The sequence below is a fragment of the Monodelphis domestica genome, chromosome 8 (genome assembly GCF_027887165.1).
Source record: "Monodelphis domestica isolate mMonDom1 chromosome 8, mMonDom1.pri, whole genome shotgun sequence".
Taxonomy (NCBI): Eukaryota; Metazoa; Chordata; class Mammalia; order Didelphimorphia; family Didelphidae; genus Monodelphis; species Monodelphis domestica.
This window is the reverse complement of record NC_077234.1, coordinates 58,611,621-58,631,638: the sequence shown is the minus strand read 5'-3', so window position 1 is coordinate 58,631,638 and position 20,018 is coordinate 58,611,621. Positions and strand designations below refer to the sequence as shown.

Here is a 20,018-nt window from a genome sequence, read left to right as displayed (position 1 = left end):
CTTACAAATTTCCATCTCTCAGTAATAGCATTTCTCCAGAGATAAAATTAAGTGTTCTCAAAGTTCCACCATTCCCACCTCCTATCACCATCATATTCCTTAATAAATACTTTTCAATGCACTACGGTGCAAGAAAAACTTTGAAATATCATTGGAGTGAGAAACTGAAATTCAGAAAGAGAACATTGATTGACATTGTGCAACCCCACAGCATATTAGCAGGCATATACATTGTGGGAAACAAAAATAAGCTTTCCAGAAATGAGAATTATCCAAAGGTGGAATAGGTTATCCTGGGAGATAAAGATCTCTTAGGAAACTAAGTGCAGGGAATTGTGTTAGATGGTTGAGGTGTTGAAAATGTGATAGAAAGTGGGGAATGCTGAAGATACAGTTTATCTTGATTTTAGCAAAGAAATTGCCAAAAACCCTGTAGCGAATGATGTTTTGTGGCAAAGGTGGAGGGATGTGGGCTATATAATAGGATTTTGCCTATTCAGAGGAAGTTAAATAACCAGCTGAAAAGGAATCATTAATGGTTCCAAGTCATCTTGGAAAGAGGTCTGCTCAAGAGATCTATGCTTGACCATGTGCTTTTTAAAAAATATTTTGTATTTTGTTAAGTACTTTCCAATTATATATAAAATACTTAACATTCTTTTTTTATTTTTTGAGTTGCAAATTCTTTTCTCCCTTCCATCAATTTGATATTGATTATACATGGGAAATCAAGCAAAACATATTTCTATGTTAGCCATGTTGCAAAAAAAAAAATAATGTAAAAAAAAAGTTTGCTTCAATCTGCATCAGTTCTTTCTCTGGAAATGGACAGCATTTTTCATTATGGGTCCCTTGCAATTGTCTTAGATCACTGCCTTGCTGGTGGTAGCTAAGTCTTTCAGAGTTGGTCAATCTTACAATATTGTTATTACTGCATACAATATTTTCCTCATTCTTCTTACTTCACTTTGCCTCAGTTCATATAAGTCTTCCCCAGTTTTTCTGAAACCATCCTGCTCATCATTTCCTATAATAATCCATCACAATCATGTACCACAACTAGTTCAGCCATTCTCCAATTGATGGGCATACCCTCAGTTTCCATTTCTTTGCCACCACAAAACGAGCTACTATAAATATTTTCATACAAATGTAACTTTTTCCTTGATCTCTTTGGGATATATACCTAATAGTGGTATTGCTGAGTCAAGAGGTATGCAGAGATTCATATACCTTTGGATATAGTTCCAAATTCTTCTTCCATATGGTGGACTAGTTCACCACCTTACCAACAGTGCATCAGTGTCCCAATTTTTCAACATCCTCTCTAGTAGTACTTGTCATCTTCCCTTTCTGTCATGTTTATTCATATGGCATATAGTCAACACAGAAATAAAATCCTAAAACATAAAGGTACATTTCACCAAGGGAATATTTTTCATCTCAGTAAAAAGAAAATTGGATACATATTTGGTACCTATCAATGACAGGATATATCTTATTTCCCAAGGAAAAATTATAAATAAATTTTATTATACTATATATAACTTTATGATAGAATATCTTTTTTATCATAACAAATGGGATTTGGTCATTTAGAGCTGGAAGGATCCAGAGAGATCATTTGATGCAACTTATTCATTCTCCAGTTGAAAAACTGAGCTCTAAAGAAGTGACCCACACCAAAGTGTAAAGAAAGAATTTGGATGCAAACCTAACTTTGTTCACTTCAAATTCAGTTCTCTTACCACTACTTCATTAGAATCATAGTAGGAAGGGCCCTAAAAGTCATCCTCCTACCCAAGGCACAGATTTTCTCTACAATTTCACCTAACAGATGATCACTGAGCATCTATTCAAATGCTACCAGTGAACTTCATGGAAGCTTCATTTCATTCTTGGACACTTCTAATTATAAGAACATTCTCCCTTATAATGATCTGAAATCTGCCTCCTAACGATTGCTCCTACCTTAATCTTCAGAGGAAATTAAAGAAGATCTGAAATTAATAGAGCCATCATAAGGATAATGAAGATTTTGTTCATTATTAAACACCTACAGGGTATAGAATCTGACAATATACACAAAATAGGTACAATGCGGTCCCTGAACTCAAAGAGCTTATGGTCTAACATAGATGGGTTGGCAGGGGAGAAAGATAGAGCTAAGTTCACAAACAGATGTATTACAAGAGGGCATTGAGCATAGGGCAAACCAAGCAAAACATTATGAAAACCTTAGGAGAAAAGAGAAAAAGGGGAAGCCATATTATAAGGAGTTGAGAAGTAATTGGATACTAAGGAAGTACATAGGAAATGTAAATAGTATTTTCTACAAGTTTGTTGGCCAAAAAAGAGAGGAGAGATGGAAAGTTGGCTTACAGGGAACCACAGGAAAAATTTTTAAGAACAGGAAAAACCTTAGAATATCTATATATTAAGAGTAGGGGCTGTTAGAAAGCAGGAACTAAAGATCCATCTTAGAAAGTTTATCAAAGTGGATCATGTTATTCAGCCCTCCAGTAAGAACTCATTAACCATCTACCATGTTCAAGGCACCAGTTAGGTGCTAGAATTGCAAAGGTGGCTCCAGTTCCGGAGTCAGGAAAATATGAGTTCAAATCAAACTTCTGACACTTACTAGTTGTACTCCTCTGGGCAAGTCACTTAACCTCTGTTTGCCTCAGTTTCCTTATCTGCAAAACAAGGATAATAATAGTGTCTACCTCGCAGGGATGTTATAAGGATCAAATGAGAGAATATTTATAGAGCACTTAGAATGGTATCTGGTTCATAGTAAGTGCTACTATACAAATGTTAATAGATATTATTACTAAGAAATGTGAGGGGAGAAAACCTCTTTACCCTCAAGAGATTCCTTTTATTTGTTTTCTTTTCTTATTCATTCTATTCATTTTGTTTTAACCATTCCATATAGTGATGTTCAAGTTCAATTTACTTTACTACATATTAGTTCAGACAAGTTGTTCCCTGGTTTTCCTCATATTCCTCGTTTCTTATTCCTTCAATCACCAGGTTTTGAACTTCTCCAACATCCTAGACTTTTCCTTCCACTCACTCCACTCATTCAATGCAAGTCTTCCCAATTCTAGCTTATAACTCTTCTCATATTTGTCTCCCTTTTCTCCACTTATTTAACCACTGTCCCATTTCAGGCTCTCATGACCTCATTCCAGTTCAAAATGTCCAACAAGTAGTTGGTGATTTCAGACTGAAGCTCAAGAGGCAGCGACTTCTTATAGGGAGAACATGGCCATCCTGTACATACGAATTGTAAACTGAACCAATGGTAGCAGCAGATCTCACCAAGCGAGATGGCATGATAAAGAAGAGAAGAGGGTCCAGAACAGAACCTTGGGTAACAGTCCCCTCCCTGCTTAAGGGACATGAGATAGATTATTCAACAAGAAGAGGGTGATAAGGATCATTCCAATAAAGGCCAAGAGAGAATAGTGTCATGGAAGCCAAGGAGGAGAATTTAACCAGGAGGAGTTAACAATACAGAATCTCAGAACTAAAGGTGCCCTTAGAGATTATCTAGCCCAGCTCCCTGATTTTTCTGATAAAGAAACTAAAGCCAAGAAGGGCAAATGATTTGCTCGAGGTCACATATAATCAGTAGCAGAGATTAGAACACAGTGGGTTTCACTCCAATCCCACCCATGAGCTTTCTTGGACTGGGGCAGATGGTGAACCTTGAATTTCAAACAAAGGAGTCTGGACTATATCCTCTAGAAGAGGGGCAGTCATTGAAGGTTTGTTTTTCTTAATTCGTACTTTCTGACATTGTAAGAACTTTAAGAGAGAAGGGCAAAGGCTAGGAAAATGAGGTTAAGTGACTTGCCCAGGGTCATACAGCTAGGAAGTATCTGAGGCCATATTTGAACCTAGCTTCATAGTGACTCTAGGTCTGGTGCTCTATCCATTGAGCGACCTGGCTGCCCCACATTGACAGTTTTGAATAAGGACACAGGGGACTGATTCTGTACACTATTAGCAAGCAAAGAGTTTTGACATAGGCATATTCAGTACAGTTGGTTCAACTTTTGAGTATTGAATTAATCTGTCACAATTAGTCTTTCCCAGCAGGCCACCAGGAGCCAGTTGGTGATTAGGAAAGCTGTCTTGTTACTGTGCTTTTGCAGAAATCTGATATTATCCTCCATCACAGCCATACAGTATTGCTACTAAGCAGATACTCCAAGGCAATGAATCACTCAGTGGTTAATCAGCTCCTCTGACTGCCTCCTATCTGAAAGCTTTTAGCAATGTGTAAACACATTGTAAATGAATGTTAATTTACTTAATGAATCACTGAAAACCATCATGTAAAGCAAATAACATATTGCTCTGAATGTTTTGTCTCACAGTACAACAGATATCTTCAGGAAGACTTGAAAGATAATTAAAGAACTATGGAGAACAATAGAAACTTTGAGAAAATAATAAGAGCAGAGTTCTGGAAACTTGGCCCTCTGGCCTTGCTCTGCCTGCAACACTCCCCAGGGGGGCCTGAATCAAATTAAAATATAACAATTTTTATTTTAAAATTTTATTATATTATTATTAATAATATAAATAATACAAATTATTTTATTAATATAAACAATATTTAATATTATTTTATTAAAATAAATTATCCAAATGAATGAAAATATAATGAGACACAGATAATGTTAATATGTGGTTTTCTAAGTCCATAGAAAACTCATGTACAATTTAGTGGCCCCCATTCCTATCTGAGTTTGATACGACTAGGTAAAAATACATATACTGTTGAGTGACAATACATGTATAACCCAGTGGAATTGCTTGTTGGCTTTGGGGGGGGTAGGAAAAAAGGGAGGGAAAGAACATGAATGATGGAACCATGGAAAAATATTCAAATTTCATATATATTCATATACTGGAAAGACAGAGTAATAGAGAGAAAGAGACAGAGAGAGAAAACAGGAGGGAGAGAGATTAGGAGAAAAGAGGTTATATCATTATATCATTGTCCTGAATTCAGTCAGAAGAGCCAGATTCTAATCTCAGCTCAATTTCTTGCTAAGTTATGTGATGTTGGCCAAATCCTATCTGAGCATCCATTTCCACATCTATAAAAAAGGGAAGATTGATTGAGATGACTTCTAAGGTCCCTAATCAATAACTCTCTAGCTCTAATTCTCTGACTCCTTAGGATCTGGAGCTATGCAGGTCGAGTTCTCCCTACAAGGAGACAAGATTCTCTTCTTTATTCTAAAAGCTAAATGTCCAACTCCCAATGGTTTTCCCTCATCACTATTGGGAAAAGAGAAGGCTCTCTTAGGTAAACAGAGGATTTTGACTATTCAAATGAGATTAAGGTTCAGATTTCCTTGTCACACCTTTTAGGGATAGGGAGACCCCCTACCCAGGGTTCCTTAATTTGAACCAGGTCAGAAAGACAAGGGATAAGTCAGCAGTGTGCACTGTTTGTCTTCACCTATTCCAAGAAAGCTTAATATTAAGGTTCCTATGAAAGAGGGGTGTTCACTGGTTCACTACCAACTACACTTTTATTTTTAAAAGTTATGAGAGACAGACAGAGACAGAGAGATACAGAGAGTCAGAGAGACAGAGACAGACAGAGACAGAGAGAAACAGAGAGAGAAACACAGAGAGATACAGAGAGGGAGACAGAAAGAGACAGAGAGCCCCAGAGAGAGAGACAGAGACAGAGATAAACAGAGAGTCATAGAGACACAAAGATACCAAGAGACAGAGAGAGGGAGACAGAGAGACAGAGAGCCCCAGAGAGAGAGACAGAGACAGAGATAAACAGAGAGTCATAGAGACACAGAGATACCAAGAGACAGAGAGAGGGAGACAGAGAGCCCCAGAGAGAGACAGAGACAGACAGAGACAAAAATAAACAGTCACAGAGCCACAGAGAGAAATACCAAGAGAAAGAGAGGGACACAGAGAGAGACAGAGAGCCCCAGAGAGAGTGTGTGCCCTCTGCTCAGGCTAAGTGAAATAAAGAAGGAGGAGGTTGGAGTGTCTGCTTGGAGGAGGTGTTCAGCATTGTGTAAATCTCTGAAAAGCTGAATAAATTTGAACTTTAGATGAGTTTGGGGTATTCATTGATGATCTTTCTTGGTAATCTGAACCCCAAGTAGTGGCTAAAACTGTACTAAATATTTATGTAACAGAGAATCCAAATTACTCTGCATCCAAGGGAAGCCCTGACAATAGGGATGATGGAGCCAATGTGTCTTAGGACTGTGAAGTATACAGGGTTCACGTATTGCACTAAGACTTTTGAGGACACCCTGTAGAGTGTGAATAACTTGGGTCAAGAAGATATGTAATTGGAATCACAAATTTTGCTTCAGATAGTTACTAAAGGCGTGACCTTAAGGAAAGTTTGTCACAATCTCCTCAAGCCTCAGTTTCTTGAGCTATAAAAAGGGGTTAATAACAGGAACTATTATACAGATCTATGAGACTCAAATGGGCAGATATTTGTAAAATATTAGCAACTCAAAGAGGTACAGGAATTTGGGTTAGTATTATTATTACCAGTGTATATCCTTCCCTGTGTATATATACTTATACCCTACACAATTCATTGAGAGGCAGCTGGTAACCTGTGGATAGAGCTAGGAGTTAGTCTGGAGTTAGGACAATCTCCGCTCAAATCCTGCCTGAGATACTCCTTAGCTGTGTCACCCTGGGCAAGTCACTTAACCTCTGCCTATTTCAGCTTTACTCATCTGTAAAATGGTTACAATCCACCAGGGTGACTCTGAGGATCAAATGAGATAATATTCATAAAGAACTTAGTATAGTGCCTGGCACATAGTAGATACTATATAAATGCTTGTCTCTTTTCCTTTTCTTTCTCTTCCCCATTTACAATCAGAGGCAGCCTTCCTCACAACTAAACATTTAATAAAGACATTTTCATGACCATATGAAAAAGCCAAATTGATTCCCAACAAAGGGCACTACATAGTAGTAAAGGATAGACACAGGAGTCTAGACTTTTATTCTCTTTTGCACTCAAGTCATCACCACCTCAGTCTCCACTTCACTGAGTCGAGTCCTTTTGTAGTAACTATTTCCAGTGTTCTGGGACACAATTAAATTGGTGCAGTTTTGAAATTCCAGAAATGTAAAATGGAGTCCAAAGGAAGTGGGGGGGAGGATTTTTAGTGTAATAAAGCATCTTAAATACATATTACTATATAGAGTTCAAGGAGCCCATGTTGATAACAAAGAATTAATTTTGTTTCTTTTAAAATAAGAAAGATGATTTTAGAAACTGTGGATTAGCTCCCAGTGTGTGGGTGTAGCCAATTTGTCACTGTTGGGAAGTTGGCCATGCCTTCACAGGAGGTAACTTGTAACAACACTGCCTTCTGCCTCCATTTAATTTAAAAAAAGAGAATTGTGATCGCAATGATAAAACTACATTGAAACACCTGGAAGTTTCTGCACCGGAAATTAAAGAGGAATTGGAATCACAAGCTTTCAAAGAACAGCCGTTAAGAAATAAAGGGTTTCACAACAAATGATTTTCAGTACGCCACAGACTAGAGGGTGATTTTAGAGATTTTTTCCTCCATATTTTAGGTATTAGTAAATGAAGTGGGGAAATGGACGTTTTTCCCAAAACATCATATATATAAACAAACTTCAATTAAAGATAAGCTTTTGTGGGAATGATTTTTGCTACAAAAAATCTTCATGAAACTTGAACTTCATCAGATAGCATTTCCCTGAAGACTGCTACCTACTTTTAATTTAATAAGAGTAGAAGCAGACCAATATAGGGACTTCTTTACCTTTCATATTCCCTATGACCCCCTGGACTATAACCACAACCACAGTGCAATTAGTGAAAAAATGAAAAGCAGTATCTCTGTTGTCTCTCAAATACAAACATCACTAAGACATCAAAGACCTTAGTTTTCTCATTCTTAAAATAGGGCTAGCTGAGAAAACTGAAAAATAGTATGGCAGAAGCTAGGGATAGACCAATATATCTCGCACCCTAGGTCAAAATGGATATATGATTTAGGTATAAAGAGTGATACCATAACTAAATTAGGGGAACACAGGAAAATTTACCTGACAGATCTTTGGAGAAGGGAAGAATTTTTTTAAGCCCTTACCTTCTATCTTGGAATCAATACAATGCATTGGTTCCAAGGCAGAAGAGTGGTATGGGCTAAGCAATAGGAGTTAAGTGACTTGCCCAGGGTCACACACCTGGAAGTGTCTGAGACCAGATTTGAACCTAGGACCTCCCATCTCTAGACCTGGCTCTCAATCCACTGAGCTTACCCAGCTGCCCACGAGAAGGGAAGAATTTATGACCAAACAAGAGATGGAGAGTATTATAAGATATAAAATCAATAATTCTGAATGTATTAAATTAAAAGACTTTTATACAAACAAAACTAATGTAACCAAGATTAGAATGGAAACAATAAACTTGGGAGAAATGTTTATAACAAATTTCTCTGATAAAGGACTAGTATTTCAAATTTATAGAGAACTGAGTAAATTTTATAAGAATATAAGTCATTCCCCAATTGATAAATGGTCAAAGGACATAAACAAGCAATTTTCAGATGAAGAAATCAAAGTCATCAGTAATCATATGGAAAAAAAAGTTCTAAATCACTCTTGACTAGAGAAATGCAAATTAGAACAACACTGAGGTACTACCTCATACCTGTCAGATTGGCCATTATGGCAGTAAATAAAAGTGGTAAATGTTGAAGAGGATGTGGCAAAATTTGGACGCTAAAGTACTGCTGGTGGAATTGTGAATTGATCAAACCATTCTGGTGGGCAATTTGGAACTATGCCCAAAGGGTTATAAAACTGGGCATCCCCTTTGATCTGGTAATACCACTACTAAGTCTATATTCCAAAGAGATAATAAAAAAGGGGAAAGGATCCACTTGTACAAAAATATTTCTAGCTGCCCTTTTTTTTTTTAAATCCTTACCTTCCGTCTTAGAATCAATACTACGTATTGGCTCCAAGGCAGAAGAATGGTAAGGGCTAGGCAATAGGGGTCAAGTGACTTGCCCAGGGTCACACAGCTGGGAAGTGTCTGAGGCCAGATTTGAACCTAGGACTTCCCATCCCTAGGCTTGGCTCTCAATCCACTGAGCCACCCAGCTGCCCCCTAGCTGCTCTTTTTATAGTAGCAAAAAACTGGAAATTGAGGGGATGTCCATCAATTGCGGAATGGCTAAACAAAATGTGGTACGTGTTGGTGATAGAATACTAATGTGCTATAAGAAATGATAAGCAAGATGATTTCAGAAAAAGCTGGAAAGATCTGCAGGAACTGATGCTGAGTGAAATAAGCAGAGCTAGGAGAACATTGTACACAATAAGAGCAATGCTGGATCATGATTATCTGTGAGAACTTGGCTACTCTAAGCAACGCAATGATCTGGACAATCCTGAATGACTTGTGACAGGGAATGCTATCCATGTCCAGAGAAAGTTGTTGGAGTCATCTTTCACATCGGTGTATTTATGATCTTATTTTGGAGTTTTGGAGTTTGATTATGTATGAGTGTGCTCTTACAATAGTGCTAATATGGAAGTGTGTTTTACATGACAATAAGAATACTTTTTTAAATAGGGCTAAAATATTTCATAGGGTTGTTGTGAGGGAAGTGTGCTTTAAACTTTGCACAAGAATATGACATCAACATTATTATTTTGGGAGACAGATTCGAAATCTGATACTAAGTATATAACCATATACTTCAGTTTCCTCATCTGTAAAATGAGGACACCTGTAGTGCCTATCTTATAGTATTGTTCTAGAGCTCAAATAAAATAATGAACATAAAAAACTTTGCAAATTTTAAATCACTATAGAAATGTCAATAGTGATTATTGTGTTTTATTATTATCTGAAAAGAATGCATTGCTATACTCTACAATCTCAAAAAAAAAGTCAAATTCTTCCTCCAAATATCTACAACTATAATTTTCTTCAATAAAAGGAAATTGTTTTTACAACTTGATTTCTAGTTTCCTTAGCAGTTGAATAGTGAGGCTTCTGAACAAATATGTCTCTTCTGCTTCTCTATAACAAAGAACTCCAAGGGGTCTCACATGTGACTTCATAACCAAATTATATCTATTTGGTGAAATATTTACTTCAAACACAAGGTGAAAACAACTATATTCTGACTTACAGTGGAAGAGAGGAGAAATATGGGGGTGCCTTTTTGTTTATTTTTAGTGAAACTAGACTAAGATAGCACTAAGGAAACTCAAAATAGTTTTCCTTGCATGTCTGCTGAACTCCACCCCCATCCCCATGTAGGCTGGTTAGCTTGTCACAAAAAGGGCTGCAATCCAGCAGTTATCTATGTCTACCTATCTCACCTTCGTATGGACTTCCTCTTTTTCTCTATTGCTCTTTCCCCTGGATCATCTTGCTGAGATCCCTTCCTGACTCCACTTACTTCCTTGCTGAAATCAAGATTATCACTCCCTAATTGCTCTCCCAAGGGGATAAGAATTTGCCTACTCTGAGAATAGATACAAGGAGTATGTAATTGTTAGGTTACAAAATAATAAGTGGTCCCTCACCAGGGCAAGGCAATCCTTTTATTCCTTCTTAATTTTATCCACTCACCTTCTAAGAGAAAGAGAACTGGTTGGGGCTCCAGAGTTCAAAAGACAGGAAGATGAAGAAGCAAAAACCTCTGTTCTCCTGCCCACCCCAAGGAGAAAGGAAAGAGCCTTCTAATATGCTGACTATGAGAAAGAAAGTGAGAGGGAACAGATCATAGGTCCATAGAACTAGAGCTGAAAGAGAGGTCATCTATTCCAACTTCTTCATTTACAGGGAAGGAAACTGAAGCTAGGTGAAATGAGATGACTAGCCCATAAAGTCATGCAAGTAACAAGTACTGGAGGTGAGATTTGAATCCAGGTCCTGATCCCAGAAACGTGTCTCTCAACTCCATCTACTATTCATGGTCATATTGGGTCACATGCCAGGATTTTGGCAGCTCAGCTCTGTTCTCTTAAGATTTGGAGATTATCCTACTTTCTGCAGAGTTTGGAATGAAAGTCAATAGAGGTATCCACACAATCTTTTTCAAATAAGTCAAATTAGAATCAAGGAGGTCCTTATTAATAAACATGAAACACCCTCAATTCAGTCAATCTGGCTTAATGGAACTCTAGCTAGAGGAAAGTGAGAAAGGGATGAGTTATTCTTTCTCCTTGCCCTATTACAAACAGCTAGAAGGTAATTTAGTATCATTTATGATAACATATCACTAAGAATGGCTAAGCAGTCAGAATCCTAATAGAAAAATAAATTTGTATTTATGTTTGCTTGATATTTATCAACATTCCTCTCTCTCCATCTCTCTCCTCTCTCTCTCTTTCTCTGTCTGTCTGTCTGTCTCTCTCTCTCTCGCTCTCTCTCTCTCTCTCACACACACACACACACACACCTTAGTATCTCTCAAATAAACATCACAAAATACATTGGCAATGTTACCTTAGGAATGCATGTTATTCTAATGATCTCTATCTTAAAATATGAGAAATAGTAACAATTATGGGTGTTCTTCATGTCCAGGATCTCTAATAACCAAATCAACACTGAAAAATTATAAAGAGGAGCCCCTTAGTATTGGGGGGAAACATCTTTACATAAACTCACCGATAAAGTAATTGTTTCCCAAGACAAGCATTTCCTCAGAGAGCACGAGGCCACCCAATGCTTGCAGGAGAGTAACACTTCTGCCATCTATAAGGGAGCATTGCTTAAACCCAGTTGCAGTGACCTTCCAGAGCAAAATCAGGGATGCTGTGGCATCCTTCCAAATCCTGAAAATGGAAGCAAAAGAAAAGGTGAGTCACAAAACACCTTCTGGGGGAAAAAAAAAACTCATCTCATCAGGCAATCAAACTACCAAAGAAGAAGAAAAAGATGATGAGGAGAGACCCAGTGGTTTGCCTTAGTTTCCTCATTTATAATAATAGGGATAATAATTGTATCTATATCTCAGGGTTGTTGCCAGAATAAAATGAAATGCTATCTGTAAAGCTCTTTGAAACCTTTAAAGGGTTGTATAAATACTAGCTATTATTTTAAATAGGTAGCCATCCAGTTACCTATTTTACTAATTTTAACATGGCTTTCTACATATAAAAACTGAGATTCTATCACCTATTCTGATTCAAAATGGAGAAAGTGATTGCTTATATACATAATAGGAGATCCCAGCCTTAACCATCTTAGTTTTTGAAAATTTTGGATAACCATTTTAATAAGAAATATAAACTAGTGTTCTTTCATAGAAAGGTTTCTCCCATAATTATTCACCACTTAAAGAATGACCAGAATTTAAATAGTCACACTAGCTATCATTTACATTCCCCTCTTGGGTTTGCAAAGCACTTTCTAGAACTGATCACATTTGAGTTTAAAAATACTACTAAATAAAGTGGAGCACGCAGTTCATGGTCTCTGTATTTCACAAAGAACTATGTATGACACACAGAGGTAATGTGACGGGCCTGCAGTCAGAGGACTCTTCACTCTATCACAGTTATTTAAAGTAAATGTATGATACAAAAGTTATACAACATTAAGTGAAGGGTGACTGTTTTTAAATAATAGAATACATAAGACCCTTGAAATAATACCTGCATTACAACAAAGCCCTGGTCAGATATGCACAGTGTTCAGCTCAAACTACTATCATTTAAGAGGGTCTCCAAAATTTCATGTTGGTTCATAGAAGAACAATAAAAATATATGAAGAGTCAGACTAGAAAAGCATTTTTTTAGGGGAAAAAAAACTAAAAAGAACTAGGCCAATTAGAACAGAAGACTACGGGCTATTCAAAAAGAACAGGGCAGGTAATGTTATTCAAATAAGAGTACCTATTCACTCCCTATCTCATGGAGGCCAGAAGAAGAAAAGGCTTTAAGATATATTTTTAGGGAGAAAACTTTTTTCATAGAAGTTTCAAACCAGTAAGTCAGGCATTCTCTAGCAACAGATTTCCTAGCCAATGGCTGCTGCCACATATGCTCAGTCAGCTTGGATTCCAGTCAGGGAAGCAATACAATCAATCAGAGTTCTTTCTCCAGCTCCATTTCTGGGCTTCCTTTGGCAGGATCCCCAGCATCTATTCCCCACCCCACAGGAATCACAGGGCTTTTCAAAAATGAAAAAGTAGGGTGCAGCTGGGTAGCTCAGTGGATAGAAAGCCAGGTGTAGAGACCGGAAGTCCTAGGTTCAGATCTGGCCTCAGGCACTTCCTAGCTGTGTGACCCTGAGCAAATCACTTGACCTCCATTGCCTAGCCCTTAACCCTCTTCTGCCTTGGAGCCAATACACAGTATTGACTCCAAGACAGAAGGTAAAAGTTTTTAAAAAATGAAAAAGTATTCATTGCCAAAAAAAAAAAATTGAAGACCCCTTACTTGGGGCATGAAAGGTATCCAAGTGCCATAATATGTAAAATGGATAGGATGAGGGGCAGCTAGATGATTCAATAGACAAAGAGTTAAGTCTGGAGTTGGAAGGACCAGGATTCAAATCTAGCTTCAGACATTTCCTAGCTGGAAAATCACTTAACCCCATTTGCATAGCCTTTACTGTTCTTCTGCCTTGGAACTAATATTTAGTATCAATTGTATGTCAGAAGGTGAGGGTTCTTTAAAAATGGATAGGGTAAGAAGAATTTGCAACAATTCTCTTTAGAATCAAGAAGTTACAACTTTGTTCACAAAGGGCTTCAAAAGGGAACATTTCCAGTAGTGTAGTCAAAGCAATCTAGCCACCAAAGTTATAAAAATTCTGGCAGTATAGAGCCAGGGAATTCTGCCTTGGAGTAGCACTCAAACCTATGGATCTTTGGAATTTATTAGGTGTATGACCCTGACAAAGCCTCTAACTCAGCGGTTCTCAACCTCTCAATTTGTAGCAATGAGAATACATAATGCATATCAGGTATTTACATTCCGAATCATAACTGTAGCAGAATTACAGTTTTGAAGTAGCCACCAAAATAATTTTTTGGTTTGGGGTCACTGCACCATGAGGAACTGTATTGCGGGGTCACAGCATTAGAAAGGTGGAGAACCACTGCTCTAACTCTTCTGGGGTCTGCTGCAATATGGCAGGCGGAACAGACATGGCAAAGACTGGAAGCAGGCTACCTCAATAGTCTGGAGAAGAGCTTATGAGAGCACAGCGGATGGCTGCAGATGTGAGTGAAGACACATAGAGCAGATTCCCAAATGACAGCTTCTTTCGTTCTTACATTTGAGGTTTTTGCTGGATAAAAGCATTTCAATTTCACATAACCAAAATTGCTATCTTTCGAGAATGCTTCTCTACCTGTTCTTGCCCTCAGTTGTGAAAGGTAATTGATCCGCTTGTTTGCTCATATTTTTTTAATGGCATGACCTTTTGTATTCGGGTAATGGCATCCTGTGGCATATGCTGTAAGATGTTCTAAGCCCAATTTTTATCAGACCATCTTTCCATTTTCTCCAACATTTCTGCACAATAATGAGTGTTTTCTGTTCTGTCTGAAAGTCCATCTCCCATCTTTTGCCTTTGCATTGGCTATCCCATGCCTAGATATGCTCCTTTCTCACCTCCGCCCCATAAAATCTGTTACTTCCAGACTCAGTTCAAGCACCATTTTATTAACAAACAGCAACAATAAATGTGAAGGATGAGGGAGAGAGAAGGCTGGAGGGTAACTCCAATGTTAACACTTGAGTGATTAAGGGTGGTAGTGCCCTCTTTGAAAATAGGGGTTTCCTAGATATTTCTATTCATCAATTTTGAGTCAGTTTCAATTTTCAATTTGGATATTTCATGAATATTAAATAGCTCAAAAATTGTTAAAGGCTCCACATCTTAAGGCAAATATGACTGGGGAAGTTCTCATGCCTGCCTCTGGATCTGGACTACTGTTTTCTGCTTTCTTAGCCTTACCACGAAGTGGCCAAACAATTTCACAGGTATAGACCAGCAATTACATCATTTCTATGAAACTTTTTCCTCTGCTCCCTGGATGACATAGGTTGTGCCTACACATGAAATTGTGGAGGTCTTTCAGTACTAAATTGCTTCCATGGGTAGCTACATCCTGGGTAGAGCATTTAGAGTTTGTCCCATTAAATGTTATTTAGTGGTCTCTCATAAACTAACCTAAAATCCTACCATACACTCTTAAAAATTCTTTGGGTCCTTTTTTATTGAAAATTTCAGAAACTGCCCAGAAAATATAATGACCCAATCTCAAAATTTGGCAACCTCAGCTTTTCTCTGAGACCCATCATTGCAAAGTCAATCATCTCAGACAAGCAACAAAACCATATCCTTACTTTACTGAAGTGTTTTGTGGCACTTCAAAGGATACCAGCCGGCCTCCGGAAGAGTTATTGGAACTGGCATTCCCACAGGCAATATCCGGGATTATCTGAAAGCAATAATGGCTGGTTATTTGTCATTCTCGATAAGTCGATAAGGAAAATAAATCTTATCAGAAGGAAATACTACCAATAGCATCCTCTCCATTCTTGCTTAGGGGAGAAAGAATAAACCCTTAAGAACTAAGAAACCATCAATCCTTCTAATACCCAGAGATTCCCTAATGGGTTTTTGATGAATCCAGGTAATAGAATAGATCGAGTATGAAGGAGGCAATGAAGATTCTGATCTTTTTATTGTTCAATTTTTCATTCATCCAACAAATCCTTCTTGAGCACTTTTGGGATGGGGTTAAGCACTTAAAGGTTGAGCTTAGTCTTTAAAGTGTGTCATGCTAATTAAGAGAAAAATGTTTCCTAATTATGATGAAGAAAGTCTACCAAGAACTCACAACTGATTTTTTTTAAAAGGAGGAAAGAAAGGCAAAGAGCTGTATCTCTGAAAGTTCTCTATTTCAGTCATATACACGTGTGTAGGCACCAGGGCTGTCTAGTGTCAGTTTTGTTGTGTGTATGTATATATGTGTATGTATATGTGTACTATAGCAGAAGGGTTGCAATGCATGATTGGCGGGTCTTCAAGACAGAGAATCTTCAGAGCTGTCAGGGGAAGATTCCAACTGTTAGTGAGTTTGCCCCAACTGGAGTTTGAGCTGACAGGGAAACCTGACGGTGGCAGATCTTATCTCTCTTGTGGACTCCATTGGACCTTGGACAAGCAGACCTTCAAGCAAGAGTGAGCAGGAGTTTTCCCCAATACTCTTACATGGACTAAAGGGAAGATTGAGGAAGACTTCAGCCATTCTCTGAACCTCTGAGTTCCTTCATCTGGATACCAGCATCTATCTGTTAAGGACTCTATATATGTGAGATCTCCAAGTTTATGTTGGACTGGCCTTTAGGATTATAAAATCCTAGTAGGAAGATGGGCTTATTATATAGGGGTTAAACTAAGGGTTAAGCAGACTGATCTCCTTTTCCCGTCTTTCTCCCTTTCCCCTCTCTGTTAAAATAAAATCAAAATATTTATATGTATTCCCTCTGTGTTTCTTCCCTAAAATCCTAAAAATCTAATTGTAACAGTACATGTATATGTAGATATAGTTGTAAATGTTTTGTTTTCCTTTTTGTTTTATCTTCTAATGATAGATTTCCTAGAAGAAAATCATCAGTATCTGTTCTTGGTAAAGGGAAATGCCCTCTCTCACAAAAAAAAAGGGTGGAGGGTGGTTAGATGGCATAATGGGTAGAGTGTGCTACCTAAAGTCAAGAAGATTCATCATCCTAGCTGGGTGACCCTGGATTAACCATTTAACCTTCTTTGCCTCAGTTTCCTCATCTGTAAAATGAGCTAGAAGAGAAAATGGCAAATTCCTCCAGGATCTTTGCCAAGAAAACCCTAAAAAGAGTCATAAAGAGTTGGACACACCTGAAATGACTGAGAAAAAGAGAAAAACAAACAGAACATTATCTCAGAATGAAAAATCATTCCTTCAAAAGGAAGCATTTCATTGTCATATCACAGTCATGACCACTGGATTACCTCAGATGAATTTTTTGCATCCTCATAATGTATCTCCACTCCCAACTTATCACCCACTTACGTCACACATGAAAGGGGAAAAGGTAATTATTGAAAGCACTCTCCCTTCTTCAATTAATATCTTCTTACAGAATGGGAGTCATTGATACTTGACATCTGATCCCAAAGACTACAAGTCTTATTAATGAGACAATCCCTTTAGTATTCTCTGAATATTATCACCATACAGGGATTTCAATCTCCCCTGGAGGACAGCCTCCATTTTGACCAGGGTCAATCAGCCAAATTAGGTATATGTGGTCCAAAATATCCTCATGTTTTAAAGATTTAAAATTAAGTCCAAATATATTTTTATGTACTCACTGATTCTTTTACCTTATGTCTAATCCCTTGACTAAGAAATATCAATAGGATACAAAGGTGGGACAAATCCATTTTTACCTTCACTACAAAAAGAGTTGAATTTCTTGTCAACCTATTCACAGACTTAAAGGGCCAAGAGATAGTAGATTTACTTTCAAAGAGGCTTCCCAATAAACTGAGAATGGCATCTGGCATGTATTCAAGGTAGCCTAACATAACTTGGGAACAGGTTTTTTTCTTAAGTGAAAAGAGCCTAAATTCATGATATTTAAGGGCAGGGTGGAGAAACAAGCACTGGAGCTCAGGGTGGCTGTAGCCTTCATAACCAATTTGGAAAAAAATGAGTCAACTGATTAACACCTGTATTTTATATGCCTTATATCTGCCTAGAAAAAGGCAACAGAAGAAAGATTGCATTATCACTTTTGTGATAAAATGGAACCCTCCAAAAAAAAAACCCAGTGGGGAAATTGTCAGGTACATTTCTCAGACATAATAAAGATCTATGACTCCTCTCACTGAAATATCAAAATTTTTAACAATACATACTCGTGATGGCTTCAACACTATAAATAAAATATATGATGAAAACCTTTATCCTTTCAATTCAGTTGAAAAAAAAATGCTTACATAATGGTAGACAGCATTTCTTCTCCAATTCCTATATCTATTACACAACTAAGTTAAAGAAGCTATTGAATAATCAGTTATTTTGCTGAGATCTGAGGCTCTATTAATAACTCTTTTGCCATTGGGAAGGCAGAGCTTAACTCATAGCCAAGGATATCAACAAATAGTAGTTACTATTACCAAAATAACAAATAGAAATTTGTGAAGTCAACCGTGATCCTCTAAAACTACCGTTTAGCCCAAAATACAAATGGATTTTCTCCCCTTGAGAGATGGAAAATGGTTCTTTTTAATAATAGTGTCTAATATGTAAGTCATTCTAGCAAAATTATATAGTCCCTGGGTCCTTTTTTCCTTTGCATTACCTTTTTCTGCTTACAAAATTGTTGGCTTGGATAATACACATGATAAGAGAGGTAATGTGTCATACTAAATGTAGAGATATGACCTTGGAGTCAGGGGGATCTAAGTTCAAGTTCTGTCTCTGACACATTAGCTGGGGGATCCTGAGCAAGTCTCTCAACCTTCTCATGCCCCCAGGATACTCTGTAAGACTATAAATTATAAACAAGTTACTGATCTGCATCTGTGGAGAATGACACTGGGAAATGGCTGAAATTACAGATCGAGATGAAAGGAAAGAAGAGAGAAAGGAGGAAGGAAGGAAGGAAGGAAGGAAGGAAGGAAGGAAGGAAGGAAGGAAGGAAGGAAGGAAGGAAGGAAGGAAGGAAGGAAGGAAGGAAGGAAGGAAGGAAGGAAGGAAGGAAGGAAGGAAGGAAGGAAGGAAGGAAGGAAGGAAGGAAGGAAGGAAGGAAGGAAGGAAGGAAGGAAGGAAGGAAGGAAGGAAGGAAGGAAGAAGGAAGGAAGGAAGGAAGGAAGCAATAGAGAGAGAAATGTGTGTGTGTGTGTGTGTGTGTGTGTGTGTGTAGGTAGGTATATGTGTAGATATAGGTAGCACAGTGGATAGAGTTTCAGGCCTGGAATCAGGAAGACCTGAGTTCAAATCCAGTGTCAAACATTTACTATGTGTGTGGCTTTGGACAGGTCACTTAACCTTCTTTGCCTCAGTTTCCACTGAAAAAGGAAACTGCAAACCTGATTGACTTTTTTTGCCAAGAAAACCCCAAATGGTGTCATGAAGAGTCAGACATGACTAAAAAATGACTAAACAACAACAAATATGTATATCTGTGTACATATATACATACTTAACACATACATGAGAATAGATATACATACACATGTATATATGTATATGTGTGTACATGCATATAACAAACTTGATTCCACCCAGCTTTGTATTATCTTTATGAGGTATAGAAACAAATTGCCACTATGCTGTATGAGCATATAAATATACTGCATAGATGAAAGCCATTTCCTGTTCCCCAGCCAGTGAAATCAAGTGGAATTTGTAATTCACTTCCAAAGTGTTCTTAGAAGGGTCTTTTTACTGTTAAGAATCAATGATCAGGCAGGTGAATTCATGATCTCTTATAGTATAAGGGGGAATCCAAACTTTTTCATTTATTTTTTATTTATTATATTTCCATGGTTACCTGATTCATTTTCTTTCCCTCCCCTCTTTCCTCCCCCCCTCCCAGAAAAACCCATATTTTTTTAATTCATTCTCACCTCTATTTCATCCCATTTCATATTTACAACTTTCTGGCCCTCTTTTGGCTGCCAGGTGGGAAGTGTCACAGTTGCTTGGGAGGGGGGGAGGACCACATCAGGCTCCTGGGTGGAGGAGACAGGTTGGAGTTGCCTTGGAGCTGGGGACTCTGTCCAACTAGAGACGGGGAGGCTGGGAGATGCTTGTTCACAGCTGATTCCTTTATAGCCTTCATCACAAATACAAAGGTATCCATCCTCGCTGGTGCTACAGTTGCCATGGAGACAAGGGTTGCTGGCACAAGGGTCGGCTACAAACTGAAAAGAAACAATAAATGGGTCAATTACACC

The 20,018-nt window shown here is 37.9% G+C and overlaps 1 protein-coding gene across 1 annotated transcript in view; it reads right to left on the bottom strand.

Moving 5' to 3' along the window:
• The window catches only part of DNER (delta/notch like EGF repeat containing), a 371,868-nt gene that overhangs the window by 216,286 nt on the left and 135,564 nt on the right, over positions 1–20,018 (bottom strand). The window contains exons 2-4 of the mRNA XM_056807062.1: positions 19,689–19,985; positions 15,413–15,507; positions 11,717–11,883 (exon numbers count right to left, since the gene is read on the bottom strand). Of these exons, the coding sequence (XP_056663040.1) occupies positions 11,717–11,883; positions 15,413–15,507; positions 19,689–19,985 (559 nt within the window). The remainder of the gene's footprint in view (positions 1–11,716; positions 11,884–15,412; positions 15,508–19,688; positions 19,986–20,018) is intronic.